At 39.9% G+C, this 14,492-nt stretch overlaps 1 protein-coding gene across 1 annotated transcript; it reads right to left on the reverse strand.

Moving 5' to 3' along the window:
• Window positions 1-322: 322 nt before the first annotated feature.
• On the reverse strand, window positions 323-14,460 carry LOC101852879 (tRNA-dihydrouridine(16/17) synthase [NAD(P)(+)]-like; the record flags this gene model as incomplete). Its single annotated transcript, XM_005108679.3, is given in 11 exon segments — window positions 323-398; window positions 1,240-1,441; window positions 2,541-2,638; window positions 7,524-7,620; window positions 8,393-8,537; window positions 9,056-9,159; window positions 10,016-10,098; window positions 11,232-11,344; window positions 11,961-12,120; window positions 12,481-12,834; window positions 14,083-14,460. Coding segments are annotated over 10 exon segments (1,342 nt in total), but the record flags the coding sequence as incomplete, so codon positions are not given.
• Between the last annotated feature and the right edge of the window lie 32 nt (window positions 14,461-14,492).

Consider the following 14,492-nt stretch of genomic DNA (forward strand, 5'->3'; position numbering starts at 1 on the left):
TAATGTAAAAAGTATAAGGAAGTACAGCAAATAGGTCTCGGTCAATAACAAAAGAATACCAGGCAATTTTACTTGGATCAAACACCATGACTCAGTTGTGACCAAACAAGCCACCCTTTTGCCTTTTTGCCACTGAATTTCACAAGTAATACACATTGGGCTTGTTCATGTGCTGATATACGGGTAAGGAACCAACACCGGCATTATATTCTTTGCAGATGGATATGATGGATAATAGCAGTAAAAAACAAAAATAAAATAACAACGGCAGCAGCAACAACAACTGCCATAATGGCGGACACAAAAAGTGAAGTTGGCATACCTGAGCAGTCCACATTCTCTGCATTAACCTTGAGACGGCAACAAGTTTTACAAAGGTTAAATGGGCATCGTGTACCCTGAGGACAAAGACACAACATGAACTAAAAATAAGGGGTAACAAAAAAAGCTTAAGGCTTTCAGCATTTAATCCCAATAAAGGTTGCAGGATCTCTTCCAGTGTTAACACGCAGAATTTTTCAGTCTGAATTTTCTTTCCCCACAAAACAGGGTGATTAACTGAAAGGACCAGAAAAAACCCGTGGATTTGCATTATTAGGAACATAAGCCAGTGTGGTCTGCACCTTAAAGCCTGCACAATTGGAGATGCCTTTCCACTGGAAACGATCCTGCTATATTCCAAGTTCACCCGTTACTTGTCAGTCTAAAGATCGCACAGGAAACAAGAAATACCACAATCTTGCTTTTCCAACCTGTCTACAGTCCTTTCTTTTAAAAGAAAAGTTATTTCATAATAATAAGACATCAACTACAGAAGACCTGAGTACAAAGTCCTTTACAGTCTTCTTACTCCTCAAGAAGGTTTCCAGTGCATGTGTTGTAAATGAGTGTTTTTTTACAGCAGGAATGCAATTTTTGCGATTGTAGTTTCCATTCTCAAAATTCATCATAATCATTATTGCAATCCCCTCCCTCTCCATAAAAAAACTGAGCGCATTCTACTTCACACCTCAAAATAGAAAATCAAACTGTTATAAAAAGCTTTCGGGATACACAACAACTCCATAGAGAATAACAAAACCATGAACCCCCCTCTCAGTCAATGCTCCGAACAAATCAATTCAAGTCAGCCTTCAAAGCTCTGCATATCCCACCTACCAACCACCCCACCCCACCCACCCTTTAGATGGAGCATGGAGTACATGTTTCTTTATCTCACAACCCTCACAACAAACCCACCTTTGGGTTACGGCAATGAGTACAAGATTCAAACTGGAGCCTGTTGGTGTCAAAATTCTTGTGTGGGTGTTTCAGCCGCTTCTTGAGCTTTTTGATGGACAGACCACTGTGTTCCTCCCTCATTTTTTCCATGTCTTGTGCTCTTTTCATGTTCAACATCTGTCTTATAGCACGGTGCTCCGGCTGCTCCAAGTCGCTGTCACTAACAGTTGATAGGAGAGACGTCGATTAAAACCCAGCAACACAGCATATCAACGACAAACACAAAAATCAGTTCATACAGTCAAACATGTTCAACTATAAATCATACATCATTCAACTCCACATTTCAGTCCCAGTTTTTTTTCTCAGACGAGTGACAGCACAAGCTGTTGACACATCTTATACTGTTATTACCTGCGACAGCATACAATTCAATGAGATGTCCACAGCATGATGGAACAAGGCTGATTCTCAATTACCTGACTACAAAAGTGAGAGTTGTCTTGTACCTTTTATTGATATTTATCGCCAATAAAGAATTGTTACATAATAATAAGGAGCCACCATCCCATCAAGAACCTTCGTGTGATCACACGAGGTATTTCTACACTGCTTTTTCATTAGCAAATCTTCGAGCCTATCCCACAGGGTTTTCCCTCTATTACGAATAGCCTGAAAAAAAAAGGAATGAACTGCAAGTAGGTCTATAAGCATTTCAGGGATATAAAAAGCGTGACCCTTCACTGTTTACATGTTATCAACTTGTGCTTTGTTTCAGATCAAATATTCTGAGGTTTGCTAGATCGAAGCAAACAACAGGCAATTACAGGAAGAAAGTCACAGAAACGCTAAAACACTGACACTACAATACTCGTTGAATGTCTATACAGGGTCAGGCTGGCAGGGCCCAGAGAGTAAACAACAGCAACATAACTTATGGCTGAGAGACAGAAACTTAGAAGGGACAAAGAAGACATCATCCCACCAACTTTGATCAAGGGACAACCCCTTTTCCCTCCAATGCATCCTGCCAGGAGGTTGTTTGCAAGGGTTATGAGAATGTCTCTTCTAAACTTGATAAAACTTCTTACCTTCAAAACAAACCAAACACTTAGTAAAATTAATAATGTGGTCTGACTAGAAAATCTAAGATAAAAGCTAAAATTCTAAAGAAAACAGATGGTTTGAGGGCCCAATACCCCCCCCCCCCCAATCAAATTCCCTCACCAAGTACATTTTAAATTTGATCTTTTAGTGAAAACGGGTGGTAAAAGTTAGCAGACATCAGCGAGAGACTGGCCTGGCCTAGTTTGCCATACCTGAGCCGCACGTAGGGCTGGCAGATCCAATATGGGTGGTCCAACTGTTTGTGTGTGGTAAAGAGATCTGGGTTGTGTTTGGCCTTTTCTATGTCTGCCTGGGGAAACAAATTTATAATAAGTTAATAAGGGACAGAGGTCATAGGGAGAAAACGGCCATGTGAAGATCATAAAGTGTTCAGGGGCATCTAGCATGTTAAGGTCAAGGAGACCATGTAGAGGGGACAGGTCATGGGAATTACATCAAGTAAAAATAAATAACACATCTACTTGAAAAAAAGTTTACATAGTTGTGGCAGTAAAGAAAGAAGCGACATAGATCTAGCACAAGATGAAGAAATGCCTGATCCTCTTGACCTCTTCCTCGGTTAATTTCAAGTCTTTTCCTGACTTTGGTTTTAAGTGAAGGATCGTGGTGAGATCAGGCGCTTGTCAAAATAATTAAATCAAAGGAACCGGCATTTTCTATCCATAAAGCAATATTTTTTAAAAATTTATGATTTTATATCAACCCCTTTCATGTCCATTAAAAAACATGCTGTGTGGATTTTACTGAAAAACATTGATCATAGGCACAAAAAAATGTAAATTTGAAGTTTCCAAGGACACTCAAGCTTTGGAAGTCACCAAAATTTGGCAGCCATTTTCTTGTTAATTTGAGCTCTGACACCTAGGCAACCCTTACCTTTTTCAATCGCAAATATCTTGATTTCTATTTAAGATAGATGAGTATTTTTTTTCACCATAAAAGCAAGACATATAAAAAAGCTTTAACCCTTGTCCTGCCAGAACCGGGTTTATGTTCCCCAATAAGCATATTTCGGCATCTCAGCTTCCGTCCTGTCCCATATCAGTCCGGCCGTGGCTCAGCGCACGCGCATCGATCATCATCCTCGGGTCCCGTATTCCTGTAGCTCAAGTGTGTGTGTGTTAGTCTGCTTGAGTTTGTGTGCGTTTGTGGCCTTCTTCTAGAACCGCCTGCGTTGGTTTGTAACTGAGGCATACGTCTCATTCAAAACACGCCAAGTTGGTAGGTAGCTCTAGATGTTTGTCCGATGAAATTAGAACAAATTGACCCAAAAAGGATAGACAGGAAACAAGACAAAATGTACAAAATCCTTCAAATGAGCTTGATTTAATATAAAATGATGTTACCTGATTAAAATAAGCTTATTTGATAGTTTTGAATACCATTGTGCAGGTAAAAAGAACAATTTGAGAGCAAAACGTTCAGAAATTGACTTAGATCTATATTATTCTCTTTCGAACCCCAGATCATTCGTAACAACAAGAGCGTCTAAAAAGGTTATTTGTATGAGCGTAACTATGTCTTATCAACCTATGTCTTATCAACTTGTGAGAGGGGGTTATTCATGTGTTCGTAACACTTTATAAATAGAAAGCTATAAAAGAGCGTTACTTTCATCATCGATTAACACACCTCCACGGTATTCTCGACAAAATCACACTTTCCAGTGCCGCTCGCTGTACACTAACAGTACACGCTGAGTGATCCCGGCGGCCCGCTGTAACGTCCGCTGTAAGAAGTTACTGGCAAGACTCGCATCTTGGCACAGACGCAGGACAAGAGTTAAGATGATATCAATAACTCAACATGCCCAAAAATGGACCAGTGCCTGATTTCACCAAGTCGTGACACATATATCATCATTGGTCAAGTTTAAATGTTGGCTCAAGTCTGATGGAGGCCTTTTTTGTTTGTTTGTTTGTTTTGGTAAGTGTTTTTACGGCGCTCGCAACTGCATAAGGTCATATGAGCGCTCGGGACACACCTAATATTTTCAGTTGGTAGGAAATTTTGAATTTTGCCCGGGTGGCGGCCGAAGCCTACTCTTATCTTATCGATTTTAGACCACCAAGGGATCTTTAACGAGCCCAACTTGCCCACGGGCCCTCCGAGTTTTTTCGCCCTTGTCCGAGAAGGCTAGGTGTAGATCTTTCCTACCAGAAGATCAGGGGTGTGGTAGAAAAACAGCAGTTAGGAGGAGCCAAGGAGCAGTAGAAAGGCTGCAGAAAGAGTCAGGAGCCCAGAGGAGGGGGCAAAGGAGGTGAGGGGGTGAGGGCAAAGGAGGTGAGGGGGTGAGGGCAAAGGAGGTGAGGGGGTGGGGGCAGAAAGTGGAAACGAAAGCAGACAACAGAACATAGCTAGAGAGCAGGAAAGGAGGTGAAAGGAGACAATTTTAAAGAAGAAAATTTTTCGGTCGCTACCCGAATTCGAACCCAGGACCTTTGAATGAGAGGCCAACACCTTAACCTCTTGGCGACGAAAGCCCCCACTGAGGCCTTTAATCCAGCACACTGCATATCATAGTATAAAAACAATGATAATAATAATAATTTTCTACAGCGCTGATTCCTGTACAATACAGCTCTAGTAATATTTGTTTATTTGATTAACACTTTGCCATTACATCTCACCGATCGGCGATGTTTACCTCCCAGTTTCTTAGGATTTTCCCCAAAATGCCTTTGCCTTTGATGACAAAGGTTTTTACTATAATATGAGCATTGTCATGGCAAAGTGTTAAGGGGGGCGCTCACGCGGCAACTGAATGCTATCTCGCTTATTAGGGCATCAAATGTTACCAAATTTCACACATATAACAAGCAGAGTAAGGAGTCTTAAAATCCATGATCAAATTTGAGAAAAAACATTTAGTTTCCATGGATACGGCGGCCATATTGGATTTTGTTGACATGTCTTACGTAATTAATACAGTACTTTTTTTCATGGAAATAAATTGGGGTTTTTTGCATGCATCTTGGCAAACAGTAGATCTACAAATCTATGTGATGAATTTTTCCTAAACGTACTAGACAATTTTTGATTAATTTTTTCCGGAGGTAGTATTCACGTTTACAAAAAAAAATCTGTGAAAATCCAAACTCCAAACACCACCAGCAAAAAACTATTCCATATATATTTAAAAAATCATCACACATTTTTAGTATTACAACTTATCTTCATTCTGCAAAAATTTCATAAAGATTGGATGAAAAATGATGGAGTAATTTTTAAAAGTATAATAGAAAAACCACGTTTCAAGAAAACGGGCAATAGAGAAAAATAAAAATTCGACTTTATGAGGAAATGGTCGTGACAAACATGCCCGGAATGAGATGAAATAAGGCTTTAGGGGTTCTTGTGCCATGAAATAGTTGTAAGAGAGGCTGAAGAAGCTAAAAATGCCTACAACTTAAAATCCATAGTTTTGAGCCGAATCGGGACTTTCTTATGTATGTTGAGTTTGGTGTGGAAGCATGAAATCGAGTTCCAGTTGGAGGACATGATGCATTTCGCAAATGGTACGACAGTATCCTGTTGCTGTACTTCTGTCTAAAGTCTACACTGAGATACTACTGTCCTTTTCTCACCTTGAGTTTGTTACACCAGCAACTAATAGATTAACTGCTACTATTCCCGCAACTAGAACTACAAGATTTGTATACAGTCGAACCTGTGTAAGACGGCCACCCATTGTCAAGGAGAAAAGTGGCCGTATAAGACAGGTGGCCGTCTTAGGCAGGACTGATCAAGATGAAGAAAACAAACCATTCCTATCTGAGAAAACAAACCCTTCCTTTCTGAGGTCACAACCGAAGGTAGATCTAGTTGCATTGTTGTTGTTGTTATTTATTTGTGTTGTTGTTGTTGTTTTCGTTGGGGTTTTTTTTTTTCTTTTGTTGCTGCTTTTGTGCACGGGTGACAATAAAACGAAATGTGTCAGACAAGGAGGATCGAGTGCTATGGTAAAACAAACACACGTGTCGCTACCACTCGGAGAACAAGCGACGCTTCTGTCACAAGTTCATGCTGACGTCCATTGTTACTTTGTTACAGACTGGGTAAACAGTGACCACTCATCTCACTACGATTTGTGTATGGGTTCTGGGCGGGGCTTATGGGTTATGAGGGATCACACGCTTCCCTCCTCAGCAGCTGAAAATTAATTTTGTTACCTATTGGTCAACAGTGGGAGGGGTCTACGCAACATGATCAGTTGGAGGGACTACTTAACAACGACAGGTTTTTAGATTATGATGGCTCGCCTACAACGCTAGGGGTCAATGCTTGATTTATGACAAAGCGTAATGGAGTCACTTAGGTGGCCGTCTAAGACAGGTGTTATTGCTTTGTGTGATAGGGGTTGTGTGTTGAAATATGGTGGCCGCGGCCGCGTTGGACAGGTGCCCGTTTTACACAGTTAAATTATATAGAAAAAATTCAAGGGGGGAAATGGAAAGTGTCCGTTTGTACAGGTCTTATAGAGGTGGCCGTCAGGGCAGGTTTGACTGTACATGTATCACTTGGACTAGACTTGGAAAAAGAAAACTATTTTGATTCCTACTTTCCCTTAACTTCGACTCCAACTGTTCAAAGCCTCAACTACAGCCCTAGCCATAGATCTAGCAGCTTCTTGTAAGTTATGTGGGACATTGTGGGAGCTTTGACCTTTTAAACACTAAAAACATGTTTCATTTATGTCTTTGATAGGCTATCTTCACTATAAAAACGACCATGGCTTTGCTTCCATTCACAGAGCTTCTACCGCAAAGCAGGGGTGTATGACTTTGTTACAGTTAACAACTGTTGGCTCGCCGCTTCCAGTAGCTTGTAACAGAAAAACACAGACGATATAGACTGCTAAAGCGCATTCTGTATAGGATTCGGCCACCAGGCCAGCGACGTGTCCTTTAAATAAACAAGAATAGGCTCAAGTGAGTTAATACAACAATAGTAACTTAGTGCAGGACAAAAAGCAAGAGGGCGAGACAGAAACCAAAGAGATTTATAATAAAGAAGTAGGATCTACCAGTGGCACCCTCCAATCACCTGTATATTGTAATCTTTCTATAAAAAACAACTGTACAAATACATATTCTCACATGTTGATGGCAGCACACAGATACATCAATTCCCCTGCCCCCCATCCCATCCAACAACAGTTTACACACACTTACTGCACTTAAATCTTTCAGCATAGTAGCTGCCTCTCGGAGCTCCTCATAAGTCTTTGCAGATGCCAGCAAATCACGCACATTTCGATGGACAGCCAATCTGGTATAGAAAATATACGTTAATTAGAGTCCATTTTGAAACTGAAGAAAACAAAAACAATTACAAAGTAAACATGCAACTTCATGATGAAAACACTAGCACAACAACATATCCATGAGGACTTTGTTCCTCATACAGTGACAACAGCAGCTCAGCAAAAAGGAGAAAATGAAGAAAAAATGAAAAACAGGTGTATATTATTGTTATTGATTTACAAAGTACTAGTACTGAAAGGGTTAAACACCTTTTTCAACACAAGAAACCTTCGGTCTGATATAAGCATCCTTCTCACAGAACTAAGCAAAGTAGGTGGAGAGAAAAATAGGGCTCATTAATTAACAACTTAAGTTTAAAAGCATCTGTGGTGTGATGGCTGAGGAGAAAGAAAGAGAGAGAGAGAGAGAGAGAGAGAGAGAGAGAGAGAGAGAGAGAGAGAGAGAGAGAGAGAGAGAGAGAGAGAGAGAGAGAGAGAGGGAGAGGGAGAGGGAAAGGGAGAGGGAGAGGGAGAGAGAGAGAGAGAGAAAGAAAAAAAGAAAGGAAAAAAGAAAGAAACAAAGAAGGAAAGAGAGAAAGAAAGAAAGAAAGAAAGAAAGAAAGAAAGAAAGAAAGAAAGAAAGAAAGAAAGAAAGAAAGAAAGAAAGAAAGAAAGAGAGATATTTCCTCCCACCTCCCATATATCAGGGTTGGTAGACTGTCCATTAACCAACAATGCAACTGATCTTCACTCACGCACAGCCTGCATTAAACAACATACACACATGGGAGAACATACGCGTGATGGCAAAGCTTGAACACATGTCCCCTCATATATGACAGGGGGCACGGGTACTTTTCAACAAGGTCCAGGTATTCGTTCACCATCTCCCACACACAGGGGCTGCCACCAGTAAACAACATAGGGTTGTGTAGGTTACCCTCTGAGGATACAACAGTAACATTACTCATGAGTACCTTGAAATCCTCCCCCTAGACACAATAGTCCACTTTAAAATTCAAATCATTCATGAGGAGCGCTGCTTCCACAGTGCCTGTCAGATGGAAATACTTGATAAAACAGACGTTCCTGTGGGAAGTGCATTCACACATATTGTGAGAAAGGGCCAAGAGCTGAATCACTACACCCCAGACATCAGTCTTATGACAGGGACAGGACAGAACTAGTACCAGAGAGCGAGGGAAAACTAACCCAAGAAGGTCTGGACAACAAAATGAAAAGTTTACTGTGAAGTCTAAGACCCCAATCAACCTGTCTTTCTTCAAGGAAAAAAACACAACAGCACTTCACTCAGAAAAAAAAATGGCACATTACAATGAAAGAAGGAAACATCCTTACTGTACACAGAAATAAACAAATTGGGCATCTCTTCAAAATAACCTAATCGTGTACAGTAGATTTTAACTCTGATACAAAAGCGAAACCATGGAGACCACCAACCTGCACTCATGATGCCTTGTACTCCCGTTTCTTTAAGACAACGGTGCACGTCAGCCAGGTACTGGATGTTTCCGTTGGCAAACACAGGGATGCTCACTGCCTCCCTGGGAACATTGCATATATCACATTAACACATGATATAGATAGAAGAATATAAAGTTTAATAATAATCATCATCATCTAGTAATATAACAAAATTAATAAACAAATTTAATAAACAAATTTAATCACTAGCATACATGTCATAAAAACCAACACTTTTCAGTGAAGACAATCACAACATTCTCTTGAAACGCAAAAAATAAAAAGCCTTAAAGTCAATGACTCTCTCCAAAGAACACACACACACTTCTCCAACAATTCAAGTATCATGACCAGATACCGAACTCCATGTGCAAGAAAATTTCCCACACCCTGGGGGTTCATTAATCAATCTAAGATCAATCAACATCTGAAAAAGTCGTTTTGGGGTTTTTTTTATTGTAGAAGGGCCATCTGCAGTAAGTAGACCAGGAAAAAAAAGGAAGCCGAGAAAAAATGGAATGTGCAACAGATCTTTCTAAAACTAGAGATTTGAATTTTTATTTCAGGGCCTTAAGGTCCAGAATATTTTTTTGTCTGATCACACAAATGTAAGTTAAAATGAAACACAATACAGCCTAAACCTTGATTTTACCCTATCAGCAAACCTTCTCTCCTCTCTTTCATCATCCATAGGTACCAATGAGTTCCCGGCATAACATTTTTGCCCTTGTTGCTCACTAGAACATCAAGTCTGAGGACAGGTGAATCTACCCATTTCAGTGGTATATTTGCCAAGAGACAGCATGTAAGACAGACCTATGTGTTCTATTCATTGGCTCCAGAACGACAGTTTCCTCAAAACAGGTACAAGAGGTGTAAATAAACAAATAGTAAGGGTCTCCACTCTGTGACCCACCCCCTCCACCCCAAAATTACCTGACTGCCTTGATCTTCAACCAGTCAGCACAGCCTGTTTGTTTGCCTTTCTGCTCTCGGGTGCGCCCATGGACTGTTAATAGCTAGTGAAAGAATGGTGACAGAATAAACAAGTCAAGGTGAAAGTCCTGGTCTTTTTTAGTTTTAGTAAGAGTTTTACAACACTTGCAACACAATAACGTCATACAAGTGCCGAAGATTAGAGGTGTCACAAGAGAGTAATAAACACAAAAAAGGAGAGATAAGGATGATAGATGCATGATACAAAAGAAAAAGCAAACTATACAAGGGTATCCACCAACCACCCACTGTTCAGGTCTCAACAACATTTTTTTCACAGAATTTTTTTTCAGGCAGCAAAGAAAACAGGCCCATCGTTTGGTCCCACGTGGCTCACAAAACACAAATGTGAGGTATGTTTATTTAAATTGCTAGATTTTTTCACCTGGTGCCATTTTCTTCAAGTTCAACTTGTCTGTTACCATTTCATACAAATAAATTGTTTCATTTCTTTCAATCACTTTTCTGTTCCAAAATGCCAAAATTTATCTTTTTTCTGTCAGCATTATCATCTTTATCATCAAGATCACTTCCGTATATATAACTTGAATCATCCTATTCATTATCTTCACTACATCATGAATGACCTATGAGGGATTCAAATCAGGGCCATCTGCACCATAGTCCATCATAACAAAAAGCTGTTGGCAAGCCTGTGGGGACTTAAAGATGTTATCAAAACTGGCAGAACATGGAAACAGGTAATGCAGAAAGATGGACTATGAAGAGTATACTCTGGGACTATTATTCCTGTAGTAGTATCAGGTACCCCAGAAAATACAAGCAACCCCACTAGGAGTTCATCAAGAAGTCACAAACACACAAAAATAATTAAGGAAACAACAGCACAGGATTTCAATGCATAACAGCAAAAGGAAAAGCGGTCAAACAAAGTTTCAAGCTCAGAGGTAGGAAAAATCTTACACCCAACACACTCTAAATGAAAATGTTAACGTCATACATCTACATTAGAGATAAATGTTAAAGGACAAGCTTGTCTCTCCAAAGAGGCCAAAATGCGTTATCCTGTTCTCCTTCGACTACCTTATAAAAAATACACAAAAAAGTCGGTATAAACACTTTCACTCACTATGGATCAGAACCCAAGGTCACCCCCCCCCCCCAATTTCTACATACACACACATACACACCATACCTGACATCCAGCCTTTTCCAACATTCTGGCATATTCAACAGTTTTCTCAGTGGAGGGGAACACTCGGATCTTGCAAGTGATAGGCACGTTCAGGTTCTCATGACATGTCTGCACTGAAAGCACAACCAAAAAAGTTGAAGTTAAAAAGATAATCTGCTGCCTTGTGGCGTCTCTGACGGAATAAAAAACACAAACCCATTTTCATGTTTCACTCATTATTTTCCATTGTATCATCCAAACACCCCCCCCCCCCCCCAATCTGAGATATTGCAGTCTAGCCGCAAATGCGTTAAGTATCTATGTGCTGCTCTGTTATCATTCAATTCTTGTTACTTAAACTATATTTCTAACAGAACATCAAAAAATCCATTTACAGCTGAGTGGGTAACCAACCATGATGAACACGATCTAGTGTACTATCTTAGAGTAAACAAAGCATTTTATGCATCTTATGCAAAACACAGGACCAGATTAGAGTCAACCTCAGAACAAACATGACATAGCACATGATAGTGACAAAACCATTCACATTCAAAATATGGAAGTACAACACGATATGAGGCCCCTCCCCTTCTATAAAAATCTCATAAAATTACAGTTGTTAAAAGCAATCTTCATATTGGTGGACATGGTCATTTCATCAAACAAATCATTACTTATAGAATGATAAAGGGATAAACATAACAGTCACCAGTGACACCACCATTTCAGCCTAAAAAACTGACTGACCCATTTTTGACACAAGGTCCCATTCATCTTGGAGAAAAGCTCCGTAGTGCCCTCTCTTGGCAATGACTTGGGGACAACCCAAGTTCAAGTCAACAGCATCGCAGTGCCCTTCAGCCATTTTTGCTGCTTGAAGAAGTATCTCTGGGTCATTGGCACAAAACTGAAAAAAACCCAAATAAGCAGTACATAATCATAATGACCTGCATCAGAAACTGGTAAAAATTACAGCTACTTTGATTATTAGTGCAGTTCTACCAAATCTGCAAAGAGTTTACAAACACTACACAAGGAACTTGCTCATGAAATCTGATGGGCACACATTGTTGAAAAGAGCGACAACTACATATTCAACACATCAATTCTCTATCCTTTCTTTCACTTTACACAGTTCTCCAGTTTTGCTAAAACCTGAAGTCTTTGACGCATCACATTTTATTAATATCATGACTTACACAGAAGCTCAGAGTTTAAAAAGTTATTGTCTAAATTACAAGAATTGATTCTCATAGCATAGGCACACCTGTATTATGAGAGGGCGATCTTCTGCACAGCTCTGCAAGGAATCTCTTCGATAATTTGGATCCTTAACAAACACAGCGGCATGAAACATTGGTGTGTAGCACAAGTCAGCACCATAACGTCTGCTTAACATTCTCCAAGCCAATTCACTTTGGTCCACCATTGGGGCAACGATATACTTGGGTGAATTGAGTGTCTTCCGCCAAAACTGGAATCCACTGTTTTCTTCCACATGCTCTTCGTCAGACTCCTTGTTCACTTCCATTGTGCTGCGTCTGTTGGTGTACTCTCCTTGCCAGTCTCAGAAATATCTCATGATCCTTTCTGGTCCAGCCAAATTCTCTCCTTCTCACCTCTGAAAATAAGAGTTTCAAAATTCACTTTTTTTCTTGTGAGCAGCCTATAGCTTACTTTTGCATTGACTCTTACTGCACTAATAAATATAAAAAAATTCAGTCAGAATAAAATTTCAAGACACCCCCCCCCCCAATCATATATATTATATATGCATTTTAAAAAGACATATCCACTATAAACATCAAAAGCCCAATGTCTCCTCAAAATGAACCAGCACCCCACAAGACTATTAACTTATTTATACACAAATATGTGTACCTAATTTCCCTTCATCTTGCTTCAAGGACAGAAATTTGTGAGACTTCGTGGTGAAATCTGGCACTCATCAATAATGAAATCATAGGAACCAGCATTTTTCTGGCCCTTGAGTAAGTTATTTCGAATTTTCAACAACAACAAAAAAAGACTGATATATATAATTATAGCTAAAACTACTAGAGCACAGACCTGATTCTACGTCTAGGCCATTCTTGAACTTAAAATTAAAAGCACATAGTGCATCCATTTTGAGATCAAGATGAATGAATCTCTTTCACGCACAACAATATGACTAATGACAATAATAATGACTCTTTTTTATGAGGCATTCTGACTCTGAAGTTGTGGAGGAAATCGAAATCTAGTCAGTTGTCAGTCCTATTTTATTTTGAATGTGTGCGTAACTACTCGTAATGTCTTATCGGCTTATGAGAGGTGGTTATTCATGGGTTCGTAACACTTTACAAAATAGAAAGCTATAAAAGATAGATCGTGATTTTCATCATCGCTTAACACACTCCCACGGTATTCACGGCGAAAACACACGGTTCCAGTGCCGCTCGCTGTACACCAACAGTACACCCTGAGTGACCCCGGCGGCCCACCTGGAACGTCTGACGTAAGAGGTTGCAAAATGAGATTCGCATCTCGGCACAAGACGCAGGACAAGAATTAAAGGCCTAGAGACTAGATCTAGATCTAGTTATAATTCTGACTTACGTGATTTCGGAAAGTTTCAGCGCTCAGACCCGGTAGAGGAAATCTTTTGTGACTTCGGAAAGTGACAAAGTGGGTGTGTGTGTGTGTGCGGGGGAGAGAGAGAGAGAGAGAGAGAGAGAGAGAGAGAGAGAGAGAGAGATTTTCTAGCTACAACAGCCAAGGTTTTCGTTTTTCTTGTTGTGTAAAATAAAGGAAGCGAGGGGAGCGAGATCTGCCAAGACTTTGGCCAAGCACCATTCATCCTCCTAAGAACAAAACACAGCGTTACCCTTTTTCTTTTCACTGTGAAATCAAAGCAGATCAGATTTGTTAATGAATTTTCAGTCGTTTTAGGTCACCACATGGAGTAGGTTATTGCTCTGGAACACAGAACTTCATTGTAGTTTCACTTCGTTGCATCAAATCTTCTTTCTCCGGAGTCTGTGGTATTCTCTCTTTTTTCGATTAGCTTGTGCTGCAGCAAGTAATGAGATCGATACAAAGACCGTTTCATTTTTTATCAATGAAAAGATTCCGAACCAACGAGGAATCGTTCAGACTAACCGAAACCTTAGGGCCTATTTGAAAATTTCAACTCCTCAAAGTACAAAGTATTCCGTTTTTAAATAATCCAACTAATCGAACATCAATAATCTTCAAGATATCGATATGACCCTTCTGTGATATGATCATCAAATA

Source organism: Aplysia californica, unplaced genomic scaffold, assembly GCF_000002075.1.
Source record: "Aplysia californica isolate F4 #8 unplaced genomic scaffold, AplCal3.0 scaffold00708, whole genome shotgun sequence".
NCBI classification, from domain to species: domain Eukaryota; kingdom Metazoa; phylum Mollusca; class Gastropoda; order Aplysiida; family Aplysiidae; genus Aplysia; species Aplysia californica.